We start from the raw sequence: 18,315 nt of genomic DNA on the forward strand, positions 1-18,315 counted from the left end.
GGTTTTTGTGAAGTGACAGCGCTGCTGCCAGAGGAGGCGTCTCGGTGGCAGTAGCCATAGAGATCCCAGTCTCGGCTCGGCTTGGCTCAACTTTGATGTCCGTTCTAGAGCAGAGCGGATCAGGCTTGTTTTCTCGTTGAACTCTGTTGCTAAAGATATGTTTTACAACAGACTGCAAATGATCAAAAACATGAAGACGTTGTTATCATACATGTGGCTCATTTCATGATGATCCGCACTTTATTCCAAAACTCTAGGCTTGACGATGATTCTGTGAGGATATGGATTTTTGGATGTTTTTCTGTTAATTTAGTTCCTGTGTAGTCTCGTCTTCCCATTGGTTGTCTCCAGCTCTGGAATGGTGGAACAGATCTTTATGGACCAGAGCTACTGAGAGGGAAACTGGATTTCAATAGTCTGGTCGACATGTGTTTAGTTGACCTGCAGAGGGATGTGCCTTTGGCCTTTTGTTTTGGGTTCTTGCTAAAGTCTGAGGGGCCATTTGTTTTTAGGTGTCCAGTCTACATCCTCAAAGTAGCTTCCTCTGTAGGAACACACAAGAAGCTAAAAGGACTAAACATATCCCATCTGGCTTGAGAATACCTCGAGATCCCCCACAGGGAGCTGGGGAGTGACTATACAGAGAAGAATATCAATGTTTCCCTCCTGAATTGTTTTTAACAGGTGGGCATCAATAGATTGGCGAATGGCACAATACTGAATGGTGTTTCGTATTAAGTTCATAATCGATGATGCACACAAGGTTCTTCATTAGAAATGTCCCAAAAGTGAAATAACCACATTCTGAATGTATATTAAATTCACATCACTAACAACGGACAACTGTCTTTACTGGAAAAACCAATTCTGACAGAAAGCAAACAACAAAGACGTGGAGTTCGCGTGTCCTTTTTACAGCTGTGGTTAGAGTGGGGAGAGTTGAGATTTGTTGGGTAGCAGCAGCACATGGGGCCTTTTTTTAAACAGTCCAAACTTCAGGAACTTTTAAAAGGCAGAATTCATGTAGAGGGACTTTCTGAGAACACGTCAGTGAAACTGTCCCTGTTGGCTCTTTAGTGAAGGTACGCCAACCCCAACTTTCATCGGTACAGAGATCGTTTTTTTTGCCTCCCTTGGACAGTTTCCCAATTTTCTTTGACTCAGCAGCAGATGTACCCAAAGGATAGCTTTGGTGTGTGTTTTTTTTTTTTGGACTTTGCACAATGCTGGAAATTAGGTCTTTGCTCTTCTCTGTGCATAGTTTGTTCCATTTCCTCGTGCTCTTGGCATTTACTTCCAATATCTTTCCTTCCAAGTAAATGTAGCTGACTGGGCGTATCGACCTTGTACAGTCTCTATGAGAAGACTGAGTGCATCAAGATAAAGCAATTACACTTCGAGCAGAAAATGTTCCACACACACGCACGCACACACACGACTGTATTTTTTCCTGTTTTCCTTAACTGTTACCCCTTCGGTTTGAACAATGCCATGGTCAAGTCATGAACTCTGGGACACAGGTGCACCCAAACAAGTACAAACTGGTTTCCTGTTGCCTTTTTCCTGTCCTAGCTGAAGGTCATGTGAAACAAAAGAAATTTTGTCCCCTTTAAAAGCGGATTCCTGTTTCCGTAAGCCAAATGGGTCTCCGACACATTGCGCTTTTAAAAATCTGTGCACTGCTCGAAGTCAACACGTGAACTCTGTTTATCTAAGAAGGGAAGCCTGTCACTGGCTCTCCGTGAGATTATTATCGTTAAAAACTAAAAACACATCATCCCCATTAATAATGCAGCCTTACTGCAGAATGCATACAACACAAAACCTTGAAATATTATCTAAATGTCTAATAATTTGTGTTTTAATAATAATAATAAAAAAGCATCCTCATTACACACAGTAATGTATTTAAAATACTTATTATGGTTGTAGCTTTTTAAGCTAATAGTAATGTACAAATTAGATTTGATAAAATTATTTTACATTAGTATAATTAAAGTTTTTTTTTTATGACTATTGTCTACATATCAGTTGTCCAGCAGAGAGTCAATGACATTCCCCACAAGGAGAGCAAGCGACTAAAGATTATCACCACACAAGCAATCTGTACAGAGGGCTGCAACCAAGCATTTAATAAAAAAACGTTAAGTGAAAGGAAAAATGTGGTGGTAGACAAAGGTGCACAAGCAGAATAAATAATTGTAGGCTTACTGGAAGTATAAACAAAGCTCATTGAAAAGTTTAATTATATTATTGAGATGTTAAGAGACACCAAACCCAACATTGATTAAGGGCTCAATCTGGGCTCCTTTAATAATAGTTCTGCAGAGCCACAGGTCCATCGCCTCCATGTATCACCACAATAATGGAGCGATGTATGAAAACAGAACTCAAGTTTGTGTTAAGACAACAAACTGTAGAAGCTTGTAGATACTTTGAAAAATGTAATGTATAAAATATATATATATATATATATGGTCATTTTTGAATACCAGCACCATAAAGCGTCCTTGGGTATAACTGTTTTCTATTTGCTCAGGCTCTACAAAGACCGAACTGGATCTGGTTGTTCACTGGGCTTGTCATCCATCATCATTAGGCTCGTATTAGGGACATTACTCCAGAGTGGAGTTGTTAACGAAAGCTGACCCTCCAAGCTAAGCCTATGTTACAGTTACATACTGTAAGCTTCTCTGAGCTTTGAGTAACACACAGTGAGTTCAGTATCCTATGAATATCGTGACTTGAGGGGTAATTTCACACTTGATGGGCCTCGGAAAAAAATATATATATAAAAAATAGAATAAATTAAGTCATGTGGAGGAGAAATCGTGTCATAAAATGAAAAAGTAAGCAAGTTATTGTTATGTAACCTTTTCTTGGTGTGTGTGTGTGATAAATGCTGATTTTTTCTCTTAAGTTGTATTTTTGCCTAACTAGTCTTAAATCAATTATATATAGAGAATTTTAGAAACACTTTTAAATCTCAAGTCAGGACCCCTGAAGCACCATTCTTGAGTGCGCGTGCATGCCCATTAGACCATGAACAGAAATAGATCCAATGAGACCAGAGCTAAATGGAAGAACCCTGTTGCAGTAGCAGAAGCGATGTCTATATGTCGCTGGCAAATGGGTGTATTTAAATCAGATTTGTGTTTCGCCAAACCAGGCTGTATTCTGTCTGGTGCTTCAAGCAATTAATTGCTTAAAATAGTAAACACTACTAGACATAGAATGCTATTTGTATGCAAAAACTTGCATATTTATGCGAGGCCACAAATACTTTTTGTTCTATTTTATAATTCTACTCACTACTGGGGGATCCGTTCCCATCTTAAGCCATTTCTGGGTCGACGCACACTTTGGAACGGAAACATTCATTTCAAATACAAAGCAAAGTAAACAGCAACGAAGGCAAAGTGCACATTTGCGCATATCAGATTGGGAAATTGAGATAGTTATGAAGAAAGGGAAATTATATTTGTATTGGTAGGGTTTTGGTTATGGTATCGCTAACAGCGCGGAGCCGCTTCAATGGAGGAAAACTGAAACAAAAGCAATCAGCTTTGTTAGCTCAGAGAAATGAAATCTGCAGGAGTAGAAAGAAATGATCGGATTATAAACAGGGGGCCAAAAAGCTGCGCAGCTTATGCACAGAATCAAGGCTTTGGCAGAAATTCATCACACCGCTAAAGAAATACAACCCTAAGCAACCAACGATCAGAAATGATGTGCTAAAACTCGTTTTCTTTCAAAGACTATGCAGCAACCACAAGTGGTAGTTCCGCATAAATGTCATGCCACGGGCAAATGCTTCCTTCTGCAGCCCAAGCACAGCCAACACACACGGCACAGACCACTTTGCAAACAAAAATGGAAAACAAAAACTTTTTGTTATCTAAGAAACAGTAAGAACAAAAAAAAAATTAACAGATAAATAACATCTGCTCAAGGGCAACTGAGAAATACGCACTTTTTGTTTGTTCTGCAGCATTTCCACCCTAAAGCTGTGCTGCCTTGGGCACAAAGTTGTCCCATCCAGAGCAGAAAGGCATTCCTGTTACGCACCAATGAAGTTGGTTTGCCTAACGCAACCATAAGTGAAAAATGATTTATCAAGAAATAAAAAAATTAACAGGTTTTCCAAGATCTAAACTTTACCTTATTTCTTATTTAACAGTGTTTTTATTTATTTCTGCTTGATTATGTCAGCTCTAAGAATCTTCAATTTCTTAAAAATACTGTATTCATCCCAAAGGTGGTAAATTAAATATTGATCACAAATGGAAATCAAATCAAAAATAGCAAATAAATAAATAAACGTGAGTCACATTTGAGATTAGAGGGAAAGCTGTGGCTAAACAGAGTGTTTTAATAAAATAAGGAGAACTTCGAGGGAGAAATCCAGGAAGAGTGGGAATGCAGATGGTGAACAGAAGAGACCAGTAACAAATGAAGGAAACCAGTGAGTTTATTACTGAGGTAGGAGTGGGTGGAAAATGACAAAGGAACCATGAAGTAATAAGAGTTGATGAGGAACAGCTGTGGCAGAATGAAAGTGAAACTGACGGAGAGAGACTAATTAACACAAGGAGCTGAGCTGAGACTCAGAGAAACTGCAAGAAGGAAAAGATTTAAGAGAACTACATCCAATTTCAAGAGCTAAAATCAATATGGTAAGTCATTAGAAACACAAATGAATAAGGAAATGCTTAAAAGTTGAACACAAACAGATACAAAAACACAAATAACTGCAGATCATGACAGCCTGTGAACATGTGGACTGAATTTTGTAACCAAAAAGTATGAGCAGGATTTCAGTGTGTACCCTGATGTGGCTCAGTAATTTCTTTGCTGGTTCAGCTTCATTAAACAGGTGGACATTGATATTGCTAGGTAGTGTATGGATATATAAAGGATGACAGCACACAGTCAGGCTATCTTAGCATAAGGGCAGGAGGAAGCGGCTACGGCATAAATTTCCAAAGAAACACATTCTGATTTCCAAAATGAGCATCAACTCTATTCTAGGCTTACAAGTCAGCACAATTTGGTTAAAGTTTATCAGAAAACAATGTAACTTGTTCTATTTCTTCTGTTACAAGGGTAAGCAAAGTACTTTTCTTACATTTAGCTAACAGAAATCTTAGTTTCACACAACCTCAGAAATTTAAAAGTAGGTTAATCCGTTGACAGACGGAGTCTAAGATTTAAAAAAAAAAGTGTCCTGGTTGCTATAAGGCTTGAAAATATATTTCCCACAAAAAGACGTTTCTTTTGGCCAACACTTCTAGCCATGAGCCATAAAATGGAATTGTATTCTTTTATTGTTGCTGTTGGTGTGGTTTACTCTTTGAATTCCTCAGTGTGACCCCGGCAGATCAATGGTAAAATTTAATATCACGGTTCAGTGATCAAAGCACAACTGAAAGGTAGTGATAGAAATAGACAGAAAGATACAACACAGAAAATGTATTGAGTTCGATAAAGAGTGGAGGAGCAAGCGTTGTGGATGAAATAGGTCAAAAAGGTGACAGTTTAAGATAACATGGATTTGGTGGATGATGCAAGTCTGCATTTCACTGAAACTGAAATATGACCAAGTCTGCAGGAAGTCCTGAATCTTCTTTTAACCTTTGCCTTCAATTTCGCTACAAAAGTATAGCAAAAAAAAAAGTCAAATTCTTTTAGTGTTGGATTTTTTCCCCAACTCAATGTATAAAATGTAAGATTGGAATAGGAAAATCAGCGCAACATCACCTGAATTCATTTAAGATCTCTTTCTATTTTTTTTTTTTACATCCTCTGGTTACCAATGAGCCACAACTCCGACTTCTTATTCCCCTCCCCTAACGTGTTTCATTACTCTCATCTCCAGGTCTCAGTGGACAAAACAAACTCATACACACATCCTCCCTTTCATCCCCCACTCGGCTATTGAAACAGGTGATGCCTTATTAATGCTACAAGAGACTCGAGCCCCCCCACCATGACACGCATAGCTGGCGTACAAGGGCAGACTGACACGCACGCTGCCAAAATGCTACGTCTCCAACAGACGGAATACAGTAGAGAGTCAGCAGCACACACGCATGGACACACACGCTTTGGTTGGCACAAACGCGTCATATAATCTGCGATTTCCAGCACATAAGACTCTCTGTTGCACTCGACACAGTCACAGAGTTGCATTGACAGCTGGAGGTGTCAGTGTGGTCAAGCGCAATATTCCACACATCTGCAGCAGCAGCAGCTTATTAGGAGCGGAACAGTGGATCAGTAAGAAGAGAGGCTGGCAGAGTCCAAAGAGAGACAATAAGAGCAGGGAAGTGAGAACAGACTTGACGGCGGGACGCAAAACGGCAAGGCGGACCGTTGACCTTCACGCCGACCGGATTGCGCCGGCGCAAGGCAAAAGTTTTGAAAAAATAACTTGTCTTCTCCCACAGCGCGTCTATCCGCTCCATCTCCACATCCATTTCATTTTCTCTCTTTCATTCATCCATCCACACTCTCTCTTTCTTTCATTTCCTTTCACTTGGAGAGAGCGAGAGCACAATCTCTCCATCGCTGAGAGCCCTAATTACAGTGGATGGGAGAGATGAGACGGCACTTGCTGAGAATGTGCTGGGAGTGCTTGTAATCCAGCGGAGACAGATGTGTTCTGCATTATTACAGCTAACTGCTTCTCCGCCGTCTCTGGGTGTTAATTATCAAAATTGTCAATGTGATTCCGAGCAACATAACGCATTCTTGCTTCCCTTTTCCTACAAATATTTCTTTCTTAGTTCAGCCCTTTGCAAACAACTGCTAACCATTGTACTGTCTAAAAGGAGCAATATGATACTCGCAATGAATAAGTGGAGCTTATAGGGCGACGGATGATCTACAGGGTGAAAAAAGTTGCTTGCTCATTACTTTACCCTTAAAATTCATTGCAAGTATTTCGCTAAATGTGTGTATTCATGCAGAAGTTATACGCTGCATAGCAAATTAGGAGCGTGAAGTTTAGTATTAATGGCGAATAAATGTTTGATTTGATTCTGGTCAGATGGATGGAGCTGATTATGCATCATTAATCTTTTGCCATCTCCTGTCCAGAACTACAACTGCATCCACTATGTGGCATTAAAAAAATTAAAAAAAAACTTGTTGGCGTAAAGCAGACAAGCCGACGAACTATAAAATCCGGCCAGTGGCGACACAATATCCCACAGAGAGGGTGCAGCAGAGGACTCTTGTCGGTGCTAAAAATGATACTTCTGACCTAAACACATGGGTTGAACTAGTCAGTGAGAGATGGATCTAAACGAATCAAGGCAAGAAAAACCCAGACCCGGATAGAGAAGTCTGATGACAAAAGAGAGCATGAAACCCATGGCTAAAGCACGAGGAAAGAGGGACAGATGGTGCTTGCCACTTGCAAAGATGGAAAACAGTGAATATTTTTAACATAAAGCCGCCCTGTTGAGCGAGGTGGAGGAGTAGCTGAGGAACGTCCAACCGTGAGGCAGGTTGTTCACGTAGCTCAGAGTCTGGATAGAGAAAGATATTCTGGGTCACCAAAAGTGATGCAGGAGGAGATCCGGTCACATCGATGAGCATGAAAACATTTTTATCGCATGTAAAGAATAAATCCATAACATTCTATCACTGAAATTAAATTGAAAAAAATAAAAGAAACGGTAACGAGGATTTTGCCAGTGTTTATTTTTTTCTCATGTGTAATGACATTTTAAAAGTCATTAACATAAGCCTAACACACACACACAACACACACGCACCCCTCCTCTGTGATGTGTTTAGAAATATGGGGGTGTTGTGCTGATTCCCACTGCATATTTGAAGCAGTTATATAAGCACATAATCACAGAGAAGATGTCCAGATTTCTAAAGATAAGCTTGCAAGTTACTTAGCAACCTCTACAAAGCAGGACACGGGTGCAGGTGATTGCCAATTTCTCCTGGCCAAACTCTTTTAATTATCACAACAAGGCACGTACTTGAACACCGCAGCTATTTTTATCCGTGTCACTGGGTGCGATTTATCATTATTCAGCTGCACGAAAGCACGCCGGGCTCTCGGTAGACCCTTATTCATCAAAAATATTTCATGAAACGTTGGCAGCTGCTTGGTGCAAACTGCCACAGATGAACCACAGACCTCCGTTTAGCTCTACGGTCGGAGTGCTTTGGGTGTGCTGAAACTAAATGACCAAGTTAGAAACACTCGGTTGGCATGATCTGCTTTGCACAAAATTCCCGAAACCCACTGGGAAGCCTGGGTAAATGTCATTGTGTGCTCTTTTAGCACCATGAAATGACACACATGCACGCACACACACACGCAGACACACACACACTAAAAGCAAAGGTTGAATTATTAATTGCATTCACCTCCTCACCATTGATTCAGACTTTCAGATTTTTTCTTGTTTTGTTGGTCTTGAAAGTTCTTTTATTTCAAAGCAGCCTGCGATCTGAATTCAATTAACAACTAAACTAAATGTGAAATAAGGTCACTGCGTTTCTTTTTTTAAGGGATAAACGGATAAGACTGCACTGAATGCATGCCAGCTCCAACAGCTGACAGCTGCGCAGCCAGAGGGAAATCTCTGCAGACTAAAGGCCAATAGTGTTGGTGTCTTTCCAAAGCTGGACCTGAAATAATTGTCTGCCAAAAACAACTTGTGATGTGAAGACACTCTTTTTGGTCCAAATGGGTTCCACTCTTGACTTTTGGTGTTAGAAGCTGGGGGCCAACTTGGTTGCAGCTCCCCCTTGTGGTGGCCTATATAGAAACCAAGCTCCCCACTGGTATGGAGGAGAAGGAAAAAAATTAGTTTTTTAGCTACTGCTAGCAAAATCAAAGATTTGTCTGTATTTTAAAAAGTCTAGATTAGGTAGGTTGTCAATATCCATAGGAGGCAGTAGTCTTCAATACTTTTTCACTTACTGAATATTTGGGTTGTGGCTATAAAACACCAAGAGGGCAAACTGAGATTCTTGAGACTGAGCCCAGCCACCCCATGGTTTTGGCCACTTCTGTCCAGAATCTGTGGGTCAGTCTCCACATCCCATGAATGTAGTTGAGGTTTAAAACATGGATGGACTGGAAAATTCAAAGATTTGCTTTTCATCACTGCTCTTTCTTCCCCACTCCCTAATTTGTTTGTGCATACTTGAACGCCGTCCTACCATCATTCAGGAACAAGATACTTGAACTCTTCTTGGATTTAGCGAATTATCCCTCAGACTTTGAGTAGCAACTCATTTTATGGTTATACATCTTATGAAATAACAAAGTAGGATTAACTCTGCAAGCACAGCTGATGGCTACAGGAAGTCAGAAAAGCAGAGGCAATGAATTAAGAACTTTCATAATCGAAATTAGGTCAGAAAGTGAAATTTGTGATTGCTTATTTCTACCTTGAGTTGCCGTTTCAAGATGACTTTGCGGCGTATCGTTCTCAGTGTTGGCGCTGCGACGGACGCTGACATGTTATTTGCATTTAGTTTGTCAACGAGAAGCACTTAATTTGGCCTCTGCTCTGCTCTTTCACAGCTACGGGGACCACGTTCAGCATTTCAAGGTGCTGCAGGACCGCTGCAGCCAGTACTACGTGTGGGACGAGGCCTTCTCCTCCCTCAATGAGCTGGTGGAGTTTTACCACAGCAACAGCATCGCTAAGGAGAGGACAGTGTTTCTGAGAGACCCCGAGCAATTCGCCAGGGTGAGCATATATGACTCATTGTTTCTGTCTTTCTGCCTAGCTTTTATTCGACCATGGCAACCATGGAAATTTATGCTTTCCTTTGGCATTTCAAGCCCAATTTGAACAAGTGAAGAGAAGTGCTTAGATTAAGTTGAAAATGTTTTTCAATTGGGCATGATTTTTTTAAAAATTTTATTTTAAATATATTTATTGTCTTCTTTAAAAAAAAATAAAAATAGCCATCCGCATAAGTGTGTAGACTCCATTTTTTTCACTTTGCTCACCAAACCATAAAAAGAACATCTGCTCCCATCAGCCACCTTCATCACACTCGCACTCGTCAAGAATCGGATGAAACTTTGCGGTGCAGTAAAGTAATTGCTGTCTGACGTCCTGAAGGTGTAAGGCAAACACACGACTTACAGTGTTCGTTTTTCCATCTCGTTTCAACTTCGAGGCACGAGCTCTAAGTAATGGAGCTGACAGATCCGGGAGCGCTCCATATGCTCAGCGACTGCAGCGGCAGAGTTTGATCCAAAGGTTTCTGCTTGTAATGAAAGATCATAGAAATCCTTCAGTGTCCGTCGCTGAGATGACAGAACGCAACACGGGAGAGGAAAAGTGTTTTTAAGCGACCAGCATGCAAAAGAATAAATTAGCTTCCTATATTTACACTTCAACACATTTTCCCCCCGTGGGACGCTGTCAGACCTTCTTCTACTCCATAGACATATATCTATATATATAGATATATGTATGCGGCGGCGTCCCTGTCGGGGAAAGGTGATGATTAGACTGGCGTTAGAAGACAAGCTGGCACTGCATGGCAGCAATTCCTGACAGTGGTAGACGAGCTGCACCCCGTAGGCTTATGCAGTCACTACAGATGCTTTTTGATCCACGGCGGCGCTGAGAGCGCGTTGGGATCACTCTGGCGATGTCAGAGTGGAAATGCTCATCAGGTTACGTTTATTCCTCTTAGCTGACATGTGAGATCAGGGCGCAGCTCATTGGAGGTAATTTATCAAGTGCCGTCTACATGAGGGCTGAATGAAAAGTATGGGTTTGCATTGGAATGAATTCGTGCCTTTTGGCCTCATTTCTGATGGTTTGGGGTAAGTTGTGTTTTTCCAAACACTCTGAAGATGAAAACAGGAGCGCAGGATTCCATTCAAATCGGCATACTAATACATTTATGCAGAACCAATTCAGAATATGTTTTATATATGGTGACTTTATAAGAAAATCTTTTCAATTCAATCATAAATACATTCCTATTGATCATAGCGGTCAAGCAGTACAGTGAGATCTGTTAATTATTTTAAGTTTCTATCTAAATGTCAGACCCAGGAGGATTTATGTGGTTTGGAGAAACTCCCTTTAGATGGCTACTTAGTTTTTGGATAAACTTTCACAGTGCAATGTAGGCTTTCTGGCCAGTCTGAAACATATAATCCACTTGGTCTTCATGTCTTCCTTGCTTCCTTTCTTAAATACTTGCTTACGCCCCCCCCACTTTCCTTTCCATCTTTTATGACTTTCTTTCTGTCTCCTTCTGCCTATAATCTCTTTCCATCCTTGTTTCCTCTTTTCTTTTAGTACTCCATCCCTTCTGTGTCCTTCCCTTTTTGCTTTAATGTGTCCTTTCCTTTCTTAAAATCTTTTATTTGTGTGTTATTTCTTGTTTCTTTGTGCCCTTTTTTATTCTTCCACCTTCTTCTATGCATCCCATGTGGTCTTCCCTTCTTATGTCCGTCTTCCCTTGTCTCATTGTGTCCTTCCTTTATTCTTCCTTTCCTCATCTCCTTCCTTGTTTGTTTATGCTCTTCATTGTGCCATCGCTTCCTCCCTCATGTCCTGAAAATATCTCACCTTTAAATTCCTTGTCTTTATATTTAATGCAGATATTAAGTTGGGGAAATGCTTTTCCAACTGCATGCTTCAATTTGTTATCTCATAAAATCATTTTTATTCATGTTCAAATGTTCTTTGAACAAATGTTCTTTGAACATGAATTTTACCTTTACTGCAGCAGCGTAATCTCACATTGAACTGATTAAAAAGCAAATGTGCAACTTTCAATTTGAGGACATTTGCTAATGAGAAAATAATCCCCATGTCAAGAGAAGCATTGGCGAAAACCCTAGAAACTTAAAAAAAAAATTTATTTCTACTTCAGTTTTACCAATGTATTAAAACTCCGGCTTCCTGTTTTTACGAATTAACATGGTATGACAGAGAGGCTCAGTTCTTTTAGCAAGCGGCTACGCGGCTGAACAAGGACCCATATTTTTCTTGACACCGCCTACAGAGAGCAGGACGGAAAGGTTGTGAAGAAACAAAAAAACCCCTCAAAACTGCAGCGTAAAGTTTCATGTTTGGGTTACCAAGTATCCATAGCAACCATTAAACTCTATCTACATGTTAGTTTGTTTTCATGATCAACAAAAAAAGTCTCTCGTTTCCCACCATCACAAATGTAGATGTGTAGAGTTCGCTGGACTCCACTGGCACTTCCACTGCAGCCACACTTGAGGAGAGTGTTTCAGATGACAATATGGAAAAGCCTCTTACTTGAACTTTTTATGTTTCTACTTAAATTGCCATCCTGTCTTTGAAAAGGACAATGATTTGAAAGAATATGGAAAAATCAACACAGGAATGTAGCTTTCATCACATAATCAGTCTCTTTCTACAGTTATCCAAGCGTGCAAACCTAAATAAATAAAAATAATTATTCATTTAAACCACAAAAAAACATATTTATTTACTGTTTTGATGTTTAATATATCCTTACGTGTGGCCAGCAATGTGACCTTGAGTAGAATGAAGCTGCACAGACATGAACTACAGCTTAAAATTGAAACAACACAGTGATACAAGTCTTCCAGAATGCATTTTTAGCCTCCATGGGTTCAAAACCTGCCACTTCTAACTGGCTGCAATTAAATAAATCACAATGATTTGCTCATAGTCAGATAACCATGTTGCTGCACTCACTTTAAGTCAGGGTCTAACAGCAAGTGACAGGGGAACATAAAGGTCACATGAGTCATTAGAGCTTGATCTCATACACTCATGATGATGAGCTAATCATGCTGGTGTTAAAAGCCAAATATAAAATCCCTGTTTTCCTGTGTGGTCGCCTCTAACAGAGCACAGAAGATCAGTTGGTTTTATGGTGATTATCTTTGGTCTCGTAAACCTGAGGAAGGCAGGATGTGTTGTTACATGAATCCCTCCAGTAACACGAATCCATTTTCTCTTTGGATCTGATTTAGATTTTAATGAGGGAGAAAAAATATGGATTATTAGAGAAGACAAATTAGCTTCTTTGATTTGGCTCATAATCCAGTTGATGCGATAAAAAGCTCTTCATTTGTATTTTAGGGTGGCTGTGTGCACATCTACAGCAACGTCTCGAGCTCTTAAAAAAATAAAAAATCTATTTTTGGCTTCATGTGTGACAGCATGGGACGTTTTTATTGCAAATTGGAATAACTTTCGATGATGTATGGCAGATATAAGGCTTGTTAGAGAGGAGCAGCATCATGATCGGCGGAGCAGGCCGTCAACTGAACGAGCCAGCAGAGAGGAGGCACAGAATGCTGTGTGCCTGGAGACGCAGGTAGTGACGATTGTTTACAACCGCAAGTGCACGAGAACAATTTACCCTCGGCTGTTTGTGTTTTTCGCCATTTCCGTTGCAACATTTACTGCTGGCGTTGGTGACGGATGAGATGATTTAGTCCAGATCATGGAAGCGATGGATCTGTTGCAAAACGTCCATCCATTTGGTGCAGAATCTGAGATACATCACTGCGGGTTTGTTTTGCTAACCCAGCGAGATAGCTATCACAAATTATAAAATTATGGCCTAATAATTTATTTATTTTTTTTTAATTTACAAAAGTTACCGCCACAGAACTTGCAAGATGACTTGACGCGCGACTCACCGCTCATGCAGTTCCCACAGTCTCGTCTGTTGTCTTGGCTTACGAGGAAATCTCAATGCAAACAGCTGTTACTTTAGCTGAAGGTTGTTCACGGACTGGAACTACCGGTTCTGGATCAGGTTGTCGGATGTCTTGGTGGTTCCTGACCTTGAATCCGAAACCATGTTGATTACAGAACGAAATACTTCTACGGAAAGTGAGACGAACTCTTGGAACCGTCTTTCATTCCAGTTACGTCTTTCGAAAGCTGTTTTCAAGTTTCAAAAATGTAATCTTCTCGTTGGATAAGCATAAATTTCAAGGTCAAAGCGCCTAAAACAATAACCAAAGTTTAAAGCTGCAACTAATTTTGGATTATTGGGAGTCTTTATCAAATTTCCGAAAAGCTCTTCACTTATATCCTCTAAACAAGAGAAACATAGTTGTGTGTTTGTAAATCTGCTGTGCATGATTTACATGAGTTTCCATGCTAAAATAAATTATTTTAACAAGCAGGCGAAGAGGTTAAGAATACTTGAACTCCGGTCCTAAAAAAGCAAACAGAGGTCGCCTCCAGATAAAACATGTCACAACTCATAATAATTTAAGATGTTTTTTTTATATTTGTTTTATTTTTAATGCACTCGCGTCTTTCTGAACCTTGTTAGGACAGCGTCTTTCCAAAGCAGCTCAAAAACACCGTCCACGTATGTCTGTACTGATGCCATCTGTTATTTCGATCCTGCAGATGCATCTGGCTGCAGCGCAACAATTTTATTTTTTTTTTACTCCTTTCAGATATCAACCGTAGCCTTAAAAAAAAAACGCTCCCTCTGGAGAGCGTGCAGGAAAAGGAGAAGAAGGGAAAAGGCGCTGATGTAGCCCGCAGATAGCCAGTCACTACGCCTTTGTAGCATTTTGAAGATGATCGGATAAGGAAGGAATGTTGGAAGACTTTTTTAAAACTTTGTTATAAAATCTTTCCCCTTCTCCATTTAATCTGTATTCTCCATCTATAAAATGGAAAGAAAAAGTAGTAACAACTGCAAAGAATATAAAATGTGTTGAATACTGGGGCTGTATGCTCATCTGAGGATGATCCACATATATTGATCTTTGAGATGGGGGAGATTTACTGCAGTAAATCTGGTCCCTCAGACTCAGACAGCTCTTTTCTCCCCAATGTTATGAAACGCGATTGTGTGACATTTAGGAAGGCTGGACTTAAGCTTTCCATCAACTTTTTTAAGTCCTGCATTTTATATTTCAAATCTAGTTATCGATATGCAATAGTAAGAGTGAAACACAGGGCTTTTTTATGTTTTGTTTTGTTTTCTCAGTTCTCGAGAGCAGCCAACCTATTGCTTTTCTAGCCGGATGGTGTTCAGATGAACACGTCTGGTTTGGAAACTCGCAGAGAAAGCGCTCAGTTTTCCTGCTCAGATTTATTGCGAGTGCGATTCTTGTTTAAACAATTGCCTCGTGATCACACTGCGTGTTTCAAGTGACTCGGAAGGGAATGCGTTCAGTTGTCGTAACGGGGACATCTGGAGCAGGTGCACGCAGGAGGAATTTAGCTGTAGGGTGCCGCAATGGTGCTTAAAACACACAAAAACGAAAGTTGTCACATGGGAGGCTGGTAAAATGTACGACCTAAATGGAGTGGCAGTCTGATTCAATCCAGCGGGAGCCGCTGATGCAAGAAAATAAATCACATCCACTGTGTTTTCCTGATACATCCACTGTGTTTTCCTGATAAGATGACGTTTTTAGTAAATGGCAATTAATGTGCGTAGAAACTGAATAAATTGAATTAGCTTAGGTCAGAGTTGCAACATCTTTGTGTGGTTTATCAATGACCTTGACTTGAATTTACTCACCACTCTACAACATGGTGAAATATTTCCATAAAAGTCCCCTCCATCTGTTTATAACAATTTTTTTTTTTCAAACTCAGTAGCCATATGGGAGAAAAGTGAGGAACTTTCCTTTTTTCTCTTCTCTAAAAGTAATAAAAATAACCCATTTTTTTATCTGTAAATGTACTAAAATAAATATATGCTTCCCTTGATGTTGTTTCTAACATACAAGCTAGCATTGGTACTGCAGCACAGCTACGCTCAGCAGGAATGTAGAAGAAAGGCAGTCTACCAATTGTTTATGATATATCCGGTTTTTATTTGTAAGGCAACAATCATTTGGGCTTGTAATCACAATAACATCTGCTCAGTAGTATCAAAATCGGTTAATAAATACGTTAATATTAAGTGCTGGCCACAAGTATAAAGAGTTCTTAAGCAAGGAGAGATTTTTTTTGTTGCTCATAAGAAGGAAAGCTGAAACAAAAGCACTGTGGTATTAACATATTCATTGAAAGCATCCTCAGTTGTTGCTTATTGTGACAAAAGATATGCATAATTTCAGAGGGAAGGTTGCTGTTATGCTGCAATTAAAAAAAAAAAAAACAAAGTTGATAAAATAAAAAAATCAAATAAATATAACTAAGAAAATCTGAATTATAAATCTCATTTTAAAAAAGTACATCCGATGTTGATGAACGCCAAATCACATAATTACAGGATTACTTTTTTCTTTGTTTCAGCTATATGGGCCAGTTTCACAGACACGAACTAACTGAATGCTGCTTTAATTGCGTATCCCTCTTTTTGTATTGCCATCCCCATTGTCCTGTCAGTCCTTCCAAACTAATTCCTTCCCAGCTCATTACATGGCTCATTTTTTTTTATCTGTGCACAGCAGAATAGAAAATAATTTTCAACCTTTTCTTTTTCATATTTTTCCCCACCTCATCCTTAATATCCCCGTGTTCCTGTTCCACTAAGTTTTCTTTTTCAAACAAAAACCCCTATCAAAGCAAAACAAAAAAAAAATTATTTGGACCTTTCTGTCATGTATCCCTCACCAGTCTGTTTTTATTTGTTTTGTTTTTTTCTTTTCATGTCTGAAACACTAACAGGATGAAAGACTTTATTTTCTGCCTTAAATGTCATGGGTGCGAAAATGTGGAGACAAAATTAGAACAAAGACACAGTCTGTTCACATTACTAATTAAATTGTACCACTGTGAGTGCTCTGTCCGGGTTGAAGTGGATCGTGGAAAGGATGCCAAAAATTGATGGGTCCTGCTACTCCTTTCCAAGCTATCACTAATCACAAACTGGCACAGAAAGAAGAATGGGCCATTCTTTAATCGTCACTCACGTGTCCACACGAGGGACGCTCACACGGCTCTAGCTTGTGTCTTATCGTTCCCAAGCAGCATATTGCAAAAAATATGCTGCTTGCAAAAAATATGAATATACATTGAATGTTCCACATCTTGCCAAAGAACAGCCAATAAAGCCAGAAACCAGGAGTAGCTCTCAACAGTGTCGCCCCCAGAATTTTTTTATTTATTTTTTATTTTTATTATCAATTAGAATAGAATTGAAGCAGGTTTTAAAATTTAAATATATTTTGAAAATATACTTATATATATTTAAAATAGTTTGTTTTGTGTTTTAATGCAATAATTTTTTTTTTAATTCGATTTAAATTTGTTTTATTTATATAGTGCCATCTCACAGTAACGCCGTCTCAAGACACTTTGCAAAACAAACAGATTGAGTTTGTGTGCAGCAGTATTAAAATGTAGATGTAATCATAATGACACAACAAAAGTTATGGATATGGTGGAGTTTGTGTTTTTTTAAAGAAGGCTATATTGGCTCTAGAGGCCTTTATTTGATAACGACATGGCAGGAAAGTGAGTAATGAGAGAAGGGGAAGGACATGCAGCAAAGGTCACCAGGCTGGGAATCGAACCCACAACGGCCACGCTGACGACTAAGGCCTCCTTCATATGTGGGTTGCGCCCAACCCCTGCGCCACCACAGCACCCTGTAACTCTTGTCTTTTGATGCTAGTTCACTCAGATTTATTCGTGGGTTTTGTTTTTCCTTACCATCACCTTCAGCCTGAGTACTAAAATAGACAAACCTACAGTCGCCTAATACCCAGAATTTTAGCAATGATACTTTGACACATTCACACACACACACGTATCCAAGCAGCATTCGTATTCCTTTCAGCCTCTCGGTTCGCTCCTAGCTCGTACCGCATCCGCTCTCCTCTGCGGGAGCGCCGCTGACAGCTAAAAGGTTAGCTACGTTTAAGATGTTCCCTCCGAAAATAGCCGCTTTAATTCTGCCGCTCTTAAACTGCTTTTACTTCACCAGTCAACAGAGATCAGAGGAGGCCGGCTACCGGGGGAGAAGAAAAGCACCACTTCTGTTTAAGCTCAAAGAAAACACAGCGAGTCAGAGAAAGCTCGCCGTCTGAGGGCTGAAGACGTGAAGGCAGTCCCCATCAGAGCCCCAGATGTTTTTTTGCCGATGTTTCGTATCGCCGTTTTCTGTAGGTGTGCATATCTGACCGTCACACTCGTCGTGCTATATTTTAAAAGCGCCTTTCCTGTTGCAACCTTTTCAGGCTATATTCTGACTTTTTTCTTTTTTTTTTTTTTTTTTTTTAAGTCAGAGTTGTGTAACTTTCATACTTCACAAAGATGATGATGAAATTTTTATGAAAGCACATGCCGCTCGTCAGGCTGGACCAGAAAGCTGCGCTGCGATCTAAAATATTTTCCCTAATTGAGATTTGCC

The 18,315-nt window shown here is 39.8% G+C and overlaps 1 protein-coding gene across 1 annotated transcript in view; it reads left to right on the forward strand.

Annotated features, from left to right (window-relative positions):
- The window catches only part of grapa (GRB2 related adaptor protein a), a 33,481-nt gene that overhangs the window by 9,801 nt on the left and 5,365 nt on the right, over window positions 1–18,315 (forward strand). Inside the window, exon 4 of the mRNA XM_008416665.3 lies at window positions 9,566–9,734. Coding sequence (XP_008414887.1) covers window positions 9,566–9,734 — 169 coding nt within the window. The remainder of the gene's footprint in view (window positions 1–9,565; window positions 9,735–18,315) is intronic.

This window comes from Poecilia reticulata, chromosome 8, assembly GCF_904066995.2.
Source record: "Poecilia reticulata chromosome 8, P_reticulata-male-v2, whole genome shotgun sequence".
Lineage (NCBI taxonomy): Eukaryota > Metazoa > Chordata > Actinopteri > Cyprinodontiformes > Poeciliidae > Poecilia > Poecilia reticulata.